The 19,805-nt window shown below is 37.1% G+C and overlaps 1 protein-coding gene across 30 annotated transcripts in view; it reads left to right on the forward strand.

Moving 5' to 3' along the window:
• NFASC (neurofascin) overlaps positions 1–19,805 on the forward strand; it is a 2,999,343-nt gene that overhangs the window by 2,759,466 nt on the left and 220,072 nt on the right. For 24 of the 30 annotated variants that reach the window (XM_044076767.1, XM_044076768.1, XM_044076766.1 and 21 more), the window contains one exon: positions 727–843. The exons of the other annotated variants lie outside the window; for them this stretch is intronic. In XM_044076767.1, coding sequence (XP_043932702.1) covers positions 727–843 — 117 coding nt within the window. The remainder of the gene's footprint in view (positions 1–726; positions 844–19,805) is intronic. 30 annotated transcript variants of the gene reach the window in all.

Consider the following 19,805-nt stretch of genomic DNA (forward strand, 5'->3'; position numbering starts at 1 on the left):
ACAGTGGTGCCTTGACATAACTATTTTCTCATGTCTGCAGAATAAATATATCCAACAAATCCAAGTTATATTGCCTTTTCCTCATTTGCACATACTAAGAATAATTATCTGTAGATTCAATGGAAAATTCCAGTAAAGTACAATAATTATAGTACCAATAAAGGGCATTATTCATCACCAGTAGTGGCACGTTAAAGGATTTAACATCACTGCCACATCCAGAAACTTTAATGAAATACTTCACTTTACTGTCAAAGCCATATGCCACCACTATTACTGGACAAAACCAAGTGCTGTTGGATGGATTGAGTTAAAAAAAACTGTACAAGTCTGCTAATTAAATTCCTAAATAGTACTTTTGGGAAAATTAGGATTCGTCTTTTATCTAGCCCTCCTGACACACACTGGAGGAGTGGCACTACAAATAGAACCAGAGTTGGTGAACACCAGTCAACACTCCACATAACTTGATATCTGTAAGATAAGGGCATTTATACTATCAGGTGCTACTCTTTACCAATCTCTGTTGCACAAATTTTGAAAGCCAATCACATGGACTTAGTGCTGCATGGAGTTAGGATGCAGAGAAGTGCAAGCATGCCTTTTAAATGGTTTATTCATCCTTTGCTAATGCTGGCTGTTTTTTTCCCTTCCCAAAAGCACAATAAATGAAAACCCATACCTCATAATTCAATTCTCTAACTCTTGTTCTTGCCTGTTTATTAGTTCCATTTAGCCGGTCAATATGGAACGTCACAGCTTTGCCAAACACCCACTGGGCAAACATTACCTGGATGCACAATTTTGAACGAGGAACGGTCTTTGTGATTGAATATGTGGACAGTAAGCATTTCACTGCATGGAGATGAAAGTTTTATGTATTATAATATGTTGCTGTCTTGTATTGAGAAGTGTGTTTTCTTTGTGAGCCCACTGATAGAACAGTAATGCCTTTTCTATATTTGACAGTACAGTAATTGTGTGTGTGTGTGTGTGTGTGTGTGTGTGTGTGTGTGTGTGTGTGTGTGTGTGTGTGTGTGTGTGTGTGTGTGTGTGTGTCTGTGTGTGTGAAGTATGCAGGGGAAATGATCATTTTCATACAGACTATTTCCATGTGTATGAAATGCATATTCTGGTATGCTTTTTACTGTCCACTATCAAAACATCCACAGATCAGTACATCATAGCACAGACTTGATTTTATTCTGCATCTTCACATTGTGACATTATAATCTGATATTGTAAAAGTAAATAATTTTTTTTTGTTACATTTTGATGTCACATGCATATAATTATTTGAAGTTATGGATAACTATTTTGATGCCACTTATATATAATTTAGCTTTTGAAAATCTTGGAGAATGGTATGGTATGTATTCTATATGAGTTGTAATATTGCTTCTACAGCACTACTTTTCTTCTCTCATCTGTTAGCTTCTGTGTATATATTACAGATATTGTACAAATAGTGCTGTTTAGAAAGGGATTCTGATGCCTTGTTCTAGGAATCTAGCTGCCTTACACTACTCACTTTGCTAATTTCACAATGTGAAAGGTGCTGCTGTGGTTAAACTCTAGTTTTGAGTGTATGCAGTGGTTTCTCACTATTGATAAGCAATACTGCAGCAGGTTAGAATAAGATGCTTTAGTTTTGGAGCACCACTTTTAAGTGATGCTTAACTTAAGCAAGCTTACTTTAGTACTATTTTTGTTTAGTGAGCATAGAGCTGTAGAAATGCCCAGAGCAAAACACACTGCTCAGATTGTGGCATATAAATTCCCCTACCCTGAAAATATGACTCTGCTTTCCTTCCACCATCAAATTAATATTAGTATTCCCCATTCTTTTGAATGCCTCAGTGTCGTTCATCACAGTTCCACTTAAAAAATAGGTTTAGAACTTTCATGTATAAATCTGCTTATATTTCAAGCTATCTGGCAAACAGTTGCAGACAGATTTCACAAAACCCTATATGGTAAGGCTGAACTATTGAAAGCATTTTCCTTGAAAAAGAAAAATCAGTTTTCTTCAGTGTGCTGTTCTCCATAACTTTAATTGCAAGACTACTCCTTTGTGAAGAAGAGATTAGTTTCTGGCTGTTTGTGCAACAGTAAAAGCTCTTGTTTATGTCAAGGCAGCATTTTTAGCCCAAATTATCAACAGACTATTGTTTGATGAATCATTCTGTGATCAGTGCTGTACTGCTTGTATACACTTCAGTAATTATCTGTTTGAATAGGTCTATAATGTCCTGTGATTTTAATTATACCACTGTAGGAACTTAATAACTTAGGGAGAAGTAACCCGTGTGTTTCTTTGTTGTAATCTTTTACCACTGACAGCTGATATTCTTGCCTCCTACTTGGGAAATTTAGTAGATGGGATTTGCTGATTTAATCTAGTTGTATATATTTGTGGGGTTTCTTCACCTTTAATTGGCATGTCTGTATACTCTTGATATACCAAAGAGTCCTCAAGAGTTGGAAAAAGGCTTGCCTTGTTCCTTATACACATTGACAGCACTAAAGCCCCCTAGGTATATGCTTATCATCAATGCTGAATTTATGACCTCGAATGCCTAGAGTGGAAACTTGTGATGGGGCTATAAAGATACAGATACGTGAGCCACACTTTCTCATATATCGGCTGTATTGAGGTCTGAACTGTCACATATATTTTGTTGAGTCCAGATTTATCTTATACAAGTAATTGGATAGTCGGATTTATCAAAATCCTGTCACTCACACATGCATGCACATGCGCAGGATTCAAGCTAGTATTCCTTTCTGAGGTTCACTGGGTTGTGTTTAGATGATTAGCTGTCAACTAGCTGTGATGGGATTATGTTAAGCACAATTAAAATGTGTATTCTCATATGTATCTACCAGTAAGGTATGATGTTCAGCATAGGTGTTCCAGGGCCTTGATGGTTATCAAGTATGGGGCAAGAAAAAAACACCTCCTCAAAACAGCAATAAAAAATAAAAAATCCTCAGTCCCAAATGCGAGCACAGTTAGCTCCAAATCATAATCCCATGGTTAGAACAAAACTGCATAATGATTACAGTGGCACTCACATACAGTGCATTTATTGAGTGCTGCTTCAGCGCACTCAGCTAAGACAGTTTTAATATCTTTTTTGGGGGGGTGGGGAAGCACCCCCCCCCCCAGGCAGTTGGAGAACTCACTTCCACCACTCGTATTTACTGTTCTACCACCAAGTCATCAAATCCTGAGGAAAATAACTTTCCAAATGTGGTGAATCTAATTTTGAATTTGCAGGCTTCATGAATCCTATTGTATTATGCTTGGACACACACAAACTAGCTGATACCCTGGGTAATACTGCCAGCCTCACCACAAGCGAAATCAGTGTCAAATTTTAGCCCTACGATGAAAACAAAGTTAGCACCAAATTCAAGTCATAGTATAACATGATTAATGCTGTACTACAACCCTAAAATTGTGGAACATTAGTGTTACAATACATTTCTAAAATAAGTGCACATTTAGTACCACTCACAGCTTCTCAATTATAAAACATTCAGCAAACTACACCAATGTAGTGAAAATATAATGGAAAACTGCATTTGTAACAGTGAAAATATAGCAAAGTACCATAATATGGCTTTAAGACAAGAGCACTAATAGCACAGCTCAGTTCCACATTGAATAACAGTCAGCATAGTACAAAGCACATCACAGTTCAGCAACCCCCCCCCCAAAGTTAAGAAGATAATTATTGCCTCTCCATGAAGTGCAGTTATCACTACAACTAAGGGAAATGAGGTGCAAGAGAATTATTTTGTACATATCTGAAACAGAAATGTAGCAATAAATTAAGGGCATGAAATAAATGGAGGCAGAAAGTACATATTTAATTAAATAATTATCTATATTAGTAAAATTGGTAAAGGTTTAAATAACTATGTGAGGCAGAAATGAACTGCAAGGATAGCAAATCTGTGACATTAGTAATGGGAAAGGAAGATGGTCACTAGAAGGGCAGTTAAGGTTTAAAAATGGGGTCAAGAATTGGATAGCTTCCCTCCAACTAGTTGTTAAGCCTGCATACCAGCTGCCCCAATATTCCTTTAACTCACATCAAAGGTCATGACTCAGCCTGAGATAAGAGCAGCATAATATGATGTATGGCTTTGTATGTTGACTTTTATTTGCTCTCCATGGACAACCACATCCCCAACAGCACAGGTTTGCAGTTGCACTTAATACCACTGACAAAAATAAAAACCTACCACATACCCTGTGTTACTTGCAGCTCCACTACATGTTGATAACTGAACTAAATGACAAAACAAAATAGATCATGTAGCAGTTTTTCACAGCGTACATGCCACACTGATATTGCCACACAGACTAGGTCTCTCCCTACTACTTTTAAATTACTTGCTTTCTCTTGAATGACTCTCTCTGACACTGCATCATGGCATCTCTGTAGGAACAGGTGCTGTGTATAAATCTGAGAGAGAGGCATACACACAAAAAAGCCAGCAGACTGACAGCAAGGAAACAAATGTATGTTGTGTGTGTCTTATTAAAAACAAGAAAGGCAGATAGTTTTATGCATTCCTTAATCAGAGTACACCTAACACAGTCTGCTTATTTAAATCAAGTCAGAGTCAAACTTTAGGAATGATAAAAAAACATTGAGGGTTGGGGTCTGTTTTAGAATGTGGGCCTGGAGCTGCAGACAAAGCCTTACAAGGCTGGGGCAAATGGGGCTGCTGCCACATGTACAAGTTACTAGGAGGATGTGATCACCAAAAAAAAACGGTGCTCATCAGTCACAGAAAGCATTATCAGTAATCATTTAAGTAGAACTGCTTGCAGACTGAGGGGAGATCAAATGGAAACATTCCCCACAGCATTAAATGACCTTGCTACAACTCTGACTTCAACATCTTTCCTAATTGACCTGCTTGTCAATGAGTGAGATATGCATTTTCTTTCTTAATGAATGAATAAATTAAACGTTTCACAGATTAGCATAAAATATGCATTCCTGTGGTTCTTCAGTTGGAATCAAACAGTAGCTCTTAGGCACACAAGTGTAAGCAGTGATCTTAAACTGCTTTAAGATACCGGCACACACTTCTCTTGCACTGCCTGCTTTGGGACACTAGCACAGAGCAGTGGACCAGTCACAGCACTCTAGTGTGCTTCCAGACACTTTGACATCAAAGGCTACCCATCAGCCCCCTTGTGCCACACCCATTTATTTCCATCTCTAGACTAGTTTGATTCAGCCACAGCAGAGGCTTCCAGGCCATACAGCAAATCTTTCTCAAGCTACCTACCCCAAAAGGGAAATTGGTCGTCAGCTAGTTTATGTATGTTACAGTTCAGCACTCAATCTACCACCTGTTTTCAGTTTCACTTTACTGATTACCATGATAAACCACATTTAATGTCTGAAAGTTGTACGTGCAGCTAATAGAATCTGATATTTGGATCTAACTTCTTATTATATGCAAAGTTCAGTTACCACAAACCAAGCCAGAACTGAAAAACAGACAACTCTATCAGAAGCAATGGCCTTAAAAGAATTCCTTTAGGACATTACCAATCACTGCAAGAGCACTACACCAATCAAATCACTCTTTTAAAGACTGGTAATGATTAATTCAACGGGAAGCTTCTTGAAAAATTAGTACCAAATTCTGCCAAGACCAGTCCTCATGATAAAAGCATTTATTTATTTTTTTATACTGTTATGATTCAACCATGAACAACCAAATATACTCTGTTGAATTTGCAGGTATGACTGAGATATCTTCTTGACCTCAACCCCACAACCCCTTTTAATTTTTACACAAGGTTCATTTTCCAGGCTGGGCAGTTTACATGTGATTTACATACTTAACTAGTAAACCTGGCTTGCAAAAAGAGAAAGCAGTTGTTAAATTAATGTTTTTAGTTACAGCAATGTACATACTTGATATATGAATTCCACATACCTATCCCATTGCTGTGCATTTTGAAATAGTACATTTCATGTTCTCCTCTGATTTCCTTAAGATATTTTTCATTTTCTATGTTCATAGTACATGTAAAGAAAAAAAAGTGTTATGAAATGACATTGCAGTACTGTAGGCATTGCATACACAGTCTCTGACATAAAGCCTTTTAACTGACTGCTGAAACCTCCAGTGCATGGCACTATGTCTTTCAGACCAATCTATGGGATTGTCATTATTTGATGCAGAATTATTTCAAATGTCAAAACCCTTTCTACTGTTTTTAATTGGTTGAGGGTTTAGAGAATGAAGAGCCTCTTGTTAACTGATTCCTCCATTAACAACTGTAATGACAGATCCTCTTATTCGGGATTTTCCATAGGGTTTTAAACTGAGTTGCTATCCATACAGTCTATTTTTTGTAGAACTGTTTTAGTCCCAATAATTTTTTTCTATCAGCATATTATCTCGTTTTTGTTTCTTTCTGTAAGAAATCTCATTATCTCACACGTTAGTCTTTGCACTTCTCTTGGCTCATAAAAAGTAGGTTGGCAGGGGGTGACAGCTGTAAATGGATTAATCAAGCTTTTGTGGTGGTTAATGCTTTCAAGGCATCAACAGTGCCTCTACTCTGTTATGATGGTTATGACTGTATTCTCTATGCAGTCTTTTAATTACATCTGCAGCACGTGGTCACAAAGGGGATATATATATATATATTTTTTTTTTTTTGCATATGGTCAACAATTAACTGTTCAATTGTTGCCTACCACCAAGTCCTGATTCCCCAACCATATTTCCCCTCAGTTCGGTATACAGCAAAATCAGTGTGTGCAGCTGATGTTTTCAGCCTTGCAGGGTGCTCTTTTCTCCATAGTTGTGACCATAGAGTTATTGTGTTTAAATAAGGGGCATAGGTATGGAATGTGGCAACGTCCCCTTTATGGAGATGTAGGGGGCTTGCCTCCCTGATATGTTTGCACTAATGTAGATTGGCAATTTTATTTCTAATTACTGTGGATTGACAAATTTGGGTTCAATGGGTATAAAGTTGGCATCTAATAGTGAATCCTAGATGATCCCACAAAAGGAATAATTCTGTATTACATATGCTACAGCTTTAAGAGTACTATTTAAAATGCTGACTACTCATTACTTGGTCACTGTCAGAGCTTAAGACATCTGTTACACCAGGAAGGTGAAAATGCTGTTAAAACTGTGATGATCCCATTAGCTGCTGTAGTTAACACAGTCTCCACATCTAGGAATTTGCTGTATCTATCAATGACAACTGTATAGTTGTGTTCTTCATATGACTATAAAAATTGACATTAGGCTAGTCTGGGCTCCCCTGGGTAGTTCAGCAATTTACTTATGTACCATCTTTTTACTGGAAGTTTTGGCCTGATGCAGTTGCCTTTGAGCAATCTCTACTGCCTCATGCATTTGTAGGAATCAGATTTATTTGACTTTATTGTCATAATTTTGATAACAGGTGGAACTCAAAGTTTCTTTGCATTTTCTGCGAAGGCTTTGGGTATGTTCAGTCTCGCACCATTCCTTGGTCCCTTCTTATGGTAAACTACTTAATTTTACTTCTCATTATCTAATATCAGTGTATAGTTTTGCACTCTGGATCATCAGTCTTGATTTTTTTTTCAGTGTGCTAATACATCAGTATTAAATGTATGTATTACAAAGTCTTTCTCGGTTTTATTTACAGTTTCTTTTAAGATTATTTATTTATTTGTGTTTTGTTTACTGGGAAAGTCCACTGGGCCTTATGAAAACTGCTTTCAGTGGAGGCCTAGGCAGAAAAGCTCCACAGTACATAAATTTATCAACTTAAATTACAAAAATTACAAAAAATTTGAAAGTACAAAAATTTTAATTACAAAGACAAATGAATATGTACAATACAGAGTAAAAAACTTGTAGTATGTACAATACAGAGTAAAACAACTTGTAGTAAAGGTCTAGGCACTGCAGATTCTACATGTTTACATAGCTATTAGCTGCTTCTGACCATATTTTCCTTTTTCTGTTTTTTTGAGAGCATTTCTTGACAAGTAATCTGCCAGAATGCCTCTGTCATTTTGTATTGCATTCAGTTTAAGGTTGAACCTTCAATGGCTACTAGCCTGTTCTGAGCATTGGGTTATAAGTATGTCTTGCTGAACATTTTCTCTGTGAATCTGTAGTCACTATGTTGGCATACTGATAGGGTAATGTGACCACACAGTTGTTAGAGATTCAAATACTGAAGAAAGAGAATGAAATATCAACTTGCAACTTGGCTGACCTTCATGGATCTAGTTATAACTCTGAAGCCAATCAGTCTGCATCTCCTTCCACTGTGGTCATGGAAAGAGGTCTAAATAGAACATGACTGCTTGTGAACTGAGGCATTTTTTTAAGTTATCAAGCACATGTTGCTTGTGACAACACACAAAAGAAACCGATTTTTAAATTAAATATTTTTCAGGGTTCATTATGGTATCAAATTTAGTCATTAATTATCTCTGGAAATAGCCATATCTAGAAGACTACATATTTTTCTGACTGTAGTGAGAGATGACATTTCTCAAACGGTTTTCACTTTTACTGGATGAGGAGAGAGCACCTTTTTCAAACAGGGTAAAGCTATATAACTCCAGATCCAATTTGATGTACTTCACTTCTTTCTGTTTACTCTTAGGTTATTTTATTTCAGCCTGCCTAGTACTTGTTCTGAGGCAACATCATGTTCTTTATGTTTTCATACATATTAGCACTTAAAATGCAGTAGTTACTTTGCATATAGCATGTATTTTCTTTGCGTATGTTCCAGATAAACAATCTAGTTCCAAGTAGATTTTCAAGTGCCATATCTCCCTCTTTTAATGCAATTTTCATCATGCTTCCTGATTAGGTAGCATTGGAAATTTGTATTTTTTCATGATGATTCATATGTGAGCCCACATTTTTTGTTAGCTATGTTAAATTTATGTAGTACATGTTTGGGTCTATATCAGAAGTGTGAACTTTCAAAAGTTCGAGTCTCATATGGTTGAAACAATATGAGCGAACTTTTGAAAGCTCACAAGTTTCAACGGAGATCGCTGTAGGGAATATTTCCCTTTACTTCACTACTGTAATGCAGTCTCAGACTTGGTATATTTGCATAGTGATGGGTGTGTGGGGTGCAGGGGGGGGGTCTTGCCCCCCACCCCCACTCAGAGCATTCAGGTAGGTTTTTTTTGCGTTTGTTTATTTTTATTATATGTTCACTGTTTTAAAACTTTGCTCATATGGTGTCAGTCATATGAGCGTCGAAGTTTTAAAACTTCGAACATATAATATAGACCCCATATTTATGGACTCATTTCAGGAAAAGCAGACCAAAATTAATAAGTCTTGAATTGTATATTGGCTCAATCTGTATTTGTCTGTAACATCTTGAAAACTATCATTCTGTTAGGTAAATGACTAAACAGATACCATTTATTTGGTCTTTAGCCATTTGTGAATGAAGTACTTTTTGTCTGTTTTCTGTTGTGTTGAGTACTATGGCATAAATGTTGAACCAGGAAATGCATTTCTTTCACTATGCGTCTGTTCTTTCCTTGCCTGTATTAAATGTTAATGATTGACTTCTCACTGCCATTTTCTGTTTTATTCTATTTGTTTCTAACCTATCACTGTTCTTCTTCTTTCGGCTTTTCTCAGTTAGGGGTCACCACAATGGAACTCCGGTCTGCTAATGATTGGCAGTAGATATTTTTACGGGTGCCGAGGTACCAGCTCGATGCCCAACCTTCAATGAAGGCATTCTAAGCATGTCTTTTGCATGCCACTCGACTGCAGGAAGGACATGCAGACTCCACACAGAAGGCGCTTCAGCCGAGAATCGAATGGGAGAACCTCTTGCTATGTGGCAACAATGCTACCGCTGCACCACCGTGGCTTTGCTTTATATTAATGCCATAGGTCATTTACGGAACTGAGTTTTAATCTGTCCCTTCTTTGCCTCATCTGATGTACACATTTTACTCTACAGTACTTTAGAATGCTTTATGAAAACAATAACTGAACTTTTCCTTGTTTCTGTGATATTCACAGTTTCTTTCTTTATGATTAAGTTGAGGGAACTCATCAACAGAGAAAGAGGAAAGAAACCGAATGCTTTGAATTTGTAACTGATTGTTCTCTTCATCTCTCCATTTAATAATACCGAGTCATCTTCATGCATCAGAAAGCTATTCAAAGTACAAAACAGAAGGATAACTTCTTTATATAGGAGCAATACTAAGCAAATGATCATGAGAACTTAAAGATAACAGACCATATATACCTTTAACTAGAAACAAAAAGTTCTTGCCATGCTTTTCAGGCACTTAATACTGCTCACCTCCCAAATTATTGTCAACAGTACTAGAGTGGCACACAGAAGTGAACATGTAGCAGTACACCTTCATGTGCTGTTTTTGTCATCAGAAAAATAACATTAAGAGAGAGAGAGAGATATTTTCTTTCTCAACACTGTGTGTGATTTAATTTAACAGTTAATACTACACATAGCAGAACATAAGTAACATTCTGTGTCTCGTCAATCAGACCTCAATAATGGCTATTTGACAAAAAAAGGTGTATGTATTCACCATAGCATTCCATCTGAGTTGTCCATTTTTATTCTTCCTCAACAATTGGGTTCAAATCCGACCTTTGGAACCGACTTGGCTGCTTTTTACAGATTGCAGCTACTGGAACTCTCATGCTCCTCCCTTACCCATAATGGTCTATTCCCCTAACATACTTCAGATCTTGTTTGCTGGCCTTACAGCTTCATAGGGATATTAAGGTACTAGTATGAGAAACCAATACCTGGAGCTCAAAAGAAGTAACATTGTTTCCTTTATAACCACTTCATTCTTCCAGAAGTTATAAACTAAATGGTAGGGGGTCAGAGGGAGGGGAATTGAGGAAGAATGAAAATGAGCAACGCAGATGGAACATTATGGTGAGTGCATAACTTCTTTATCTGATTTGTCAATTTTCATTCCTTCCTCAACAACTGGGTCAGGGTCCCCAGATACCTGAATCCCTGGGAGGACTATAAGGAAGGACATTCCTGAGCATTGCTGAGCCGAAGGCTGCTCTTTCCCTCAAGACTATATCCAATTTGTAATGTGTAATAAAAGTATGAGGACTAGCCCAAGTTGCAGCCGCACAGATATTGTCCATGGAAGACCTGGATAAAAATACTGATGATGTTGCCATGCACTTGGTTGAATGGGCTCTCAAAGGTTTGTGCAAAGACAACCCCAATTTGTTATAAACAAAGAATATGTAATCAGTCAACCATTTGGCTAAAGTTACTTTTGCAATTGGCTTGCCTAATTTTGCTTATGTAAAAGAAATAAACAGTTGATCTGTTTTTCTGAAATTCTTTGTTCTAAGCAGATAGAAACCTAACTGTCAGTGAAGGTCCAGCAAATGTAACATGTATCCACCTTTATTTATGAAGTTTGGAAAGAAAACCGGAAGATTAATGGACTGATTGATGTTGAATTCGGACACCACCTTAAGAAGAAAGGAAGGACTGGTTTGTAGTGCTACCCTCTCTCTCTGGAATATTAAATAAGGAAGCTTAGAAAACAAGGCTTGAACTCACAAAGTCTTTGAGTAGAGATTATAGCTACTGAAAAGATAGTTTTCACGTTAAAAACTTTACATTTTGCTGCAGGTTCAAAGGGAGACTTTCAAACTTGTAATACTAAATTTAAATCCCATGGTGAAGTTGGATCTTTATAAGGTGGTCTCATAAGAAGGGTACCCCTTATAAAGGCCTGACAAAATTTTGAGGAAGCTAAGATGAAATTGTTGATGCCTAGATGAAAATTTGAATTGGCAGCTAGTTGTACTTTAACAGTTGAGGAACTAGCCCCTTTATTAAAGATCGTAGCCAGAAACTTAAGAACTTTATGTACTACTGCTGAAAAAGGATCATTGCCTTTTTGCTGCATGCAAAAAACAAATCTTTCCTAATTACTTCTGTAAATCTTCCTACTGGAAGTTTTAAGGGAAAATAAAATATATGCTGGACAGGAGAGGAGCCTCTAGGTTATCTAGCTATCAATGGAAGTGGAGAAACCATGCGGTCAGTTTTAGGCCTGAAAGGTCTGTGTGAATCATGTCTGTTGGGTGAGACAGGATGTTTGAAATTGGATCCAGAATCCATAGAGGGTAAACTAGATGAGGACAAAGAAAGAACCAAATCTAACAAGGCCAATAAGGGGCAATTAGAATGACTTTGCTCTTTAATCGAGATACTTGCTGGAGAAATCTGGGTATGGGAGATATGCATAGAGGAGACCAGGGGGCCACTCATGAAGAACATCATCTTTTGGTCATTTCCCCAGGGGAGGGATCAGGGCAAAGAACCTGCTGCACTTATTGTTGATAGGAAATACAAAGAGGTCACAGCAAAGTTGGCCCCACTGGCAGAATATCTTTTCCACAACTCTCATGTTGAGAGACCACTCGTGAGGTAACATAATGGAACTGTGTGATTTGCCTGTTATCACGTTGTAGTTCCTCAGAATGTGTGTTGCTATCAAAATTTGATTGAATGAGATGGCCCGTTGCCACACTCTCAGAGCTTCTTGACACAAGGGGTACAATCTGGACCCTCCTTGTTTGTTGATGTACCACACCACTAACATATTGTTCATTTGAACTGCAGTTGTCCTGGAATGGAGAGAGTCTGTAAAGGCCTGCAATGCTATGAGCACTGCTGTCATTTCCAAGACATTTGTATGCATGTTGGACTCTTCAGGGGACCATGTGCATTGGACAGTCATTCCCAGTTAGTCCCCCTACCCGCTCAATTTGGGAAGCATCTATGGTCACTATGGCTTTGGACTCAGGAAGAATGAAGGGATGGCCTTGTAATACCAGATCTGATTGAGTCCACCATGAGAGGTACTTCTTGCATGCCTGAGTTATCCTGATCTGGGTGAACATAGGTTGATGAAGAATGGACCGCTAAGTTGCTAAGGTCAATTGAAGAATTCTCATATGGCATCTTGCTAGTGGAACTAGAACTATTGGAGCAGACATTGACCCCAAGTCTTGTAGAATCAATCAAGCCGATAGAGAAGAATTCTGAATTATCTTTTTGGAAGAGTTCTGAAGTATCTGTTTGACTTGAATTTGAATACTTTGTATCCTTGCTTAGGGAAGGGAGGCTGTCAATGATACTGTCTTGAATTAGGCCCCTATGAACTCTAGTGTTTGAGATGGTCCAAATTGAGATTTGCTATGGCTGATGGTTATTCCTAGATGATAGCAAATCTGGAGTATATAGTCTTGAGCTTTTATCAGAAGATGCCTGGTTGAAGCAGTTATGCACCTGTCATCCAGGTATGGCAGCACCTGGAATCCCTGCAGTTTTAACACCCTGGGGGCTGTGATGAGGTCAAAGAGCAGTTCTGGGAATTGGTAATGACTGGCTCCCAGCCAGAAGCACAAGTGTCTTCTGGATTGTTTGTTCATTTGTAAGTGATGATACACATCCTGAAGGTCTGTTGAGCACGTCCAGTCATCTTTGTGCTGGAAAGGCAAAATGGACTGAACTGTGACCATCCAGAACTTTGTATACTGAAAAGATTTCTTTAGATTTTTGAGATCCAAAACTGGTCTTCAGTCCCCTGTTTCCCTTGGCACTAAAAATAATCTTGAGTAAGTTCTGGATTCTATCTTGTCTGGGGGACCTCTAGGATGACTCTTTTTTCTAGCAGCATTTTTATTTCTAAATCTGCTGCTTTCCTCTGACTGTGTGGAACATTGGATATTTTGTTTAATGTTAAAGGAGGGGATAGGGAAAAGGGAATTATATAACCTTTGGAAATAATCCTCTGCACTTTTTTTTTAATTTCTCCAAGTTTTTTTAGGTGTCTAATACCATGATGGGAATGGACCCCATTCCAAAGTCAAAGTATGATTAAAGTTCATGAAATTAGTATTGTTTCAATCTTTGATGTTAACCAGAAGTGCCCTTTGCAGCACCCGCAATGTGCCCAGTAATGACTACTCCTGCAATTTGTATGGAGTTACATGTATTGGTAACATATCTAAGTATGATTGCAAATTCTTTTTTATAAGACCCATTGCTCCTACTACTACTACTACCGGAACTGTCTGGGTATCTTTCTTCCACATTGCTCTTGTTTCTGCCTGCAAATTCTGGTATTTTATGATCCTGTCACTCATTGTGCGTTAGACACTGTAGTCACTGAGTGCAGCAATTTCAATGATCAATGCTACTTTTGTCTTCTTTTCATGGACTACTACGTATATCTGGTTTTCTTGCATCTATTTTTTGAACTTTTGTTAATGGATGATCCCATGTGATATAAACTTCATAATTTTCTATGATGCTTTGTGGCTCATGTTTCCAATGTTTTTTAGGTACTTCAGTATTATAATGTTTGTACAATCCCCAATGCAACAGTCTTGCCACATTATTATGCCTTTCAGTATACGGTCCTTCTGCTGTTAGTGTATCACAACCTGCAACACAATGTGTGACTGTTTCCAATTCTGTTTTACAAAACCTACATTTGTCTGTTTCTCCCATATGTTTAATGGATTTTATAAACCAACGTGTATGTAGTCCACTATCTTGGGCCTCCAATATTAACCTTTCGTCTTTTGGTTTAAACTCACCTCTCCTTAACCATTCCTGCATTTGATCCTCATCAACATGGGGTTGTTCCAAGAATTTTGTATATTTGCAACTATATTTATGTATTTTCCACATTTCTTGCCTTAGCATCTGATCCTTTACCTTATATTATATCCCTCTCTGACACAACTACAGATTGTAACACAACAATCCTTCCTAGAAGTAGAATCCTGGCTAACTAACACTAACCTCATATTGAACCCAAACAAGACCAAACTCCTGCTCTTTCTCCCCACCAAAACACCCAATCCCTCAGACAATTTTCAAATCCACTTCTCCAACAACACAATTATAAACACCAGCTCACATACCAAATTACTAGGTGTCACAACTGATAGCAAATTAAAATTCGACCTACACCTCTCTCAAACCATTAAAAAAGCACACATCAAACTAGGCTCTCTTTACCAAATTAATCCTTTCCTAGCTAACCATTCTAGACTAAGCATTGCGAGGACTCGTCTCTTATCTACTGCTCTCTATACTTCTCCCATCTTTACAAACCTTAACAAAACTGACCTTACCAAACTTGAATCAGCCTACAATAAAATAGCCAAGTTCGCCACTAGCTCCCCATATAGGTCCCACCACTGCTCTGCCCTACAACAAATAAATTGGCTAGAATTCCCACAACAACTAACCTATACCCAACTTGTCTTTACTTACCAACTAATATACCAGCCAAACAGAACCCCAGCCCTACAACAATTACTCCAACCATATACCAACACTCGGCAACTCCGATCCTCGCACAAACTACTCCTCCAAGTATCCAAAAGCAACAACAAAGCCGGGGATGCCCTCTACTCCCACCACATTTCTAAACTTTGGAACTCAATCCCTTGACACATCCTAAATGCTACCAACCTACACCAATTCAAAACTCTGCTCAAAGACCACCTCACTAACAACTGGCTCTGCTCCTGCACAAAGCCAGGCTAATACCACTTAAGCCCACATCAAATTTCATCTCCTAAATTTTATAGTCTCCATGTATACCCCACTCCCACTTGTTAACACCACCTATCAGGTACCTACAATAAGAGTATAATTTTATAATTTCTTTTTTTTGTAAGGGTATACATATGTACTCGTATTAAAGTATACTCAAATGATCAACTAAAGATGGACCCCTGCCCTCAAAAAAAAAAAAAAAATTATATATATTGATATATATATATATATATATATATATATATATATATATGACTTTACTATATTTTAATAACTTTCTCTTTTATATATTGTACTTTCTTTATTGTCTCTAGATATTTCTGTTAAATTCTATGAAAAACCGACACTGTACCTGTCAATGTCATTCTTGTTTTATTGGAGCTTTTCTCCCCAGGCCTCCGCTGAAAATGGGCTCACACCCAGATGGACTATCCTGGTCAACAAATGTAAAATAAATAAAAATAAATATTCTTTCGTTTTTTTTTTTTGTTTTTTTTTGCACATTAAGTTGCTTCCTGATTTTTATCAACTTCTGGCTTGATTTCCATTCCCGATTGACGCCAATATGCTTCTGCTAAACTAAGCAGGGCAGACATCTTTGACTTATTCACCTCATGTTTCAAAACTTTCACTATGTTTAGGTCTTGTGAGGTCAGCAGATATGTGCATGTAATCACTTTCGAGAAGGCCTATACCTCCTTTAGAATGGGGAATATATAATCTTTTATAAATCATTTGACAAGCAGGAAACATCCTTCTTGTTTTCCTGTCCATCCTGTCCAACACCTTTTGGGGCCAGTCAATCACTCCAAAACTGTAAGTTAGAACAGGAAGAGCAAATTTGTTTATAGCTTAGACTTCGTTTAGATGTCAGTGCTGTTTTCAGTATTAATAGAAGTCTTCTAAAATATTCAGTACTAAGTTTTATTCGCATTTGTTTATGTTTTATTGTTGATCCTTCATCAATTCCTAAGTATGTATGCACTCTCTCTTGCTCAAGTTCCTTTATATCACATTCCTGTCCCAAACCGATGTTTTCTTGGTGCTGCAGCTTTCAAGACAAAATGACATTCTTATATCATCTGAAAAAGTTTTGATCACTTGCAGTTGTGCTTTCAGTTCTTCATCTGATGAACTATGCAGTTTTAAATCATCTACAAAAAGAAGATGAAATGTCTTTGCACTTTATTGTTTTCTGGGAGACAAATTGTAACCAAGACCAAATCTGTTAAGTAAACAACTTAATGGGTTAAGTGCAATGACAGAAATTCACCCTGGACTATCCCCCTTTGAATAATAATTTATTCTTTATCATGGCTTAACTGCAAAGTGGTTTGCCACTGTTTCGTGGTTGCTGTAATGTAATCGATCAGTGTAGGGTGTATCTTATGCATTCTTAAGCACTCTTTTATCAGTGAATGTGTGATACTGTCAAATGATTTTTAGTCTGTCCATACCATACTTGGAGTCTTCCTCTTTTTACAGTTCTCTGTTATGACTCCATTTAGCAACAAATGATCCTTTGTTCTATATGACTTTCTTATATTACCCTTTTGTTCTATTGTCATGATTAAGTTTTCTTCTGACTATAAACTCTGTCAGCATCAATTCCAATGTATATTTTATACATATTCAAAACAAAAGTTACTGTTCTATAGTTTTTAGGATACATTGCAGGTTCACTGTTAAGTAGGAGTATTGCTTTTCCTGTTGCTAACCAGGCTGGTGTCTGTTCTGGGTGAGCATATAATTAGTTCTTACTCATGGCTAAATCTTCATGTAAAGATGTTAATACTTTTAACCAGAAGTTAGGTATTGCATCTGGTCCTGGGGTTTTCCAGTTGGGAGCTTTTCTTAACTTTGTTTCAGTCTCTCTGGCCATTATGTCATCCCATTTCATATCCTGTTCATTTGAACTTATTATTCTTTTTTTTTTTACTTCTTCTATCCATTGAGCATCTTTATGTTCCACAGTATCTTCATAGATATTTCAATTTTTTTTGCTTTATTTCCCAGTTCTCTATAAAACCTTTTTGGATCATCAGTAAGTTGCTTATTATGTACTTTTTCTTTATATTTATTTGCATATCTTCTAAAATTTTCTGCCTGTGCTGGTTTTAGTTTATTATTTGTGATAATGCACAATAGATCCTCATCTGTTCTAATACCGCGCATTGCTTTTATCATATCTGTGAGTACTTTTGTTGATCTGTTCTCTCTTCCATACTCTTCTAACAGTGACATTGTCTTAATTGCTTTATAGTATTTTCTATTCGATACTTCCATGATGGCATTTGATTTCTACCCTTCCTTTCATTTATTACCCTGTGTTTATGAGGTAAGCCTATCTGTTATTAATTTAGCTGCACAGTAATATGCCCTAGTGGCTTCTGTTATACCACATGAATCTCTCTGGACAGTCCTAATTACTGTGTTCATTTGTTTTATCAAACATCTAACATTTTGGGTTTTATTCACTTTCTGTAGTATATTTTTTTTAATTGATCTTAATATGTCTGTCTAATTCTATTAAATAAAGCAACTCTTCGCTTAGATCATTCTCTTCTAAACTGGGGGAACATTCTGTCTTCTCCATCTTCCTCTGCCGCATTCTCTTCAGTTTCATCCTGTGTCATCCGTTGCTCTTTCATATGGGAGCTCACTGGCCTATCACTCCACAACATTGACTGTGTCAGAGTTGCCACAGTTTCCTTTTTCTTCTCTTGTTATGCAACTTCAGCTGAACGTTTGTAATGGCTTCCTATGAAAGGCTCCAAAGTATCTTCATATGGCAACTGATCAGATGCTTTCCACTCCACTGGTTTCACCTTAATTTGGGGATCCATTGCTCTATCCTGTTGCAATATTATCTGAGTTAGATTTTCTACACTAAATTCTTCACTTTGCAGGTAATCTATAACCTCAGTTTGTATTTCTTTAACTTCTCCATTACTAAGCCTCTTTTCTGCTTTTCCTTTTTGTTTTCTTAGTTTTTGTATTGTAAAATTTTCCATGTCTGGATGCCTTTGCTGTATTTCTCTTCAAGTATCTTTGGTGCTACTCTTTTCGTATTGATTAGTTTTATTTTCTCCTTTGCATAACTATTGCAGTGTATTAAATCTCTCTTTCTTTCCCATGTCCATATTTCTTCTTCAGATGCCTCCTGCTCTTCCTGTTTCTCCTAACTTTGTGAACTTGTTGTTCCATCATACTGTGATGCATCCTGTGTTGGACTTTCTACACTAAATCCTTCACTTTGTATTCCAAAACTTCGTCTTCTATTTTTAACATCTATTTTACTTCTCTTCTGTTCTGCATTCCCTCTTTGTGATCTTAATTTTATTTTATTGTGAATTTTTCTATAACTAGATGTATTTGCCTATATTTCTCTTTGAATATCTTTGGGGGTGCCTTTTTGTGTTGAATAATTTAGCTTTCTTCTTTGTATAACTATGGCACCATATTAGGTCTCTCTTGCTTTCCCATGTCCATATTTCTTATTTACAACTTTCAAAAGTCTCTCGAATTTGCTCTTTTATATTTTCACACTTCCTCAGTTGCTTCTTTATCAAAACAGCCCTAGGTTTCTTGGTCTATATAATGTTTTTCATAAATATGTTGTATTAATGAACACACATTTTTATTTGAAGCTTCTGACAGTTTTTCTGGTGGAAGTATTTTTCTTTTCTCTAATTTCTCTCAATCTTTTTGTATATCCTCTGTCTGGAAATTCTTTGCTTCTTGCATAATACTAACAATAGATTATTTCTTTCTTATCCTCAATAGTCCACTCTATCATCTTTATGGCTCTTTTTTGGCATATCAGTTTTTGTGATTTTTGTGGACTGCTACTTCCTTCTACAACCTGGAGGAGGGATGGCCTAGCACCATTGTAGGAATATTTCTGTGTCTTGAGGATTTTACACTGTCATTTTGTCCAGTCCTGGCACCAGTGTGCCTACCAGGATTGCACACTTTTTTATCCTGGGTCTTGTGTCTCCGGCTATCTTTTTTTAAAATTTTTAACCTACTTCTGTCCATGATCTATGCTATATAAAATACAGTCTATATATCAGTGTCATCTTGGTGAGATTTTGTGAAAAACAGGGTCCAGCTCATGAAGGTACTTAACAAGACTTGCAGA

The sequence above is a fragment of the Protopterus annectens genome, chromosome 7.part0 (genome assembly GCF_019279795.1).
Source record: "Protopterus annectens isolate FY-2018-M chromosome 7.part0, PAN1.0, whole genome shotgun sequence".
Lineage (NCBI taxonomy): Eukaryota > Metazoa > Chordata > Ceratodontiformes > Protopteridae > Protopterus > Protopterus annectens.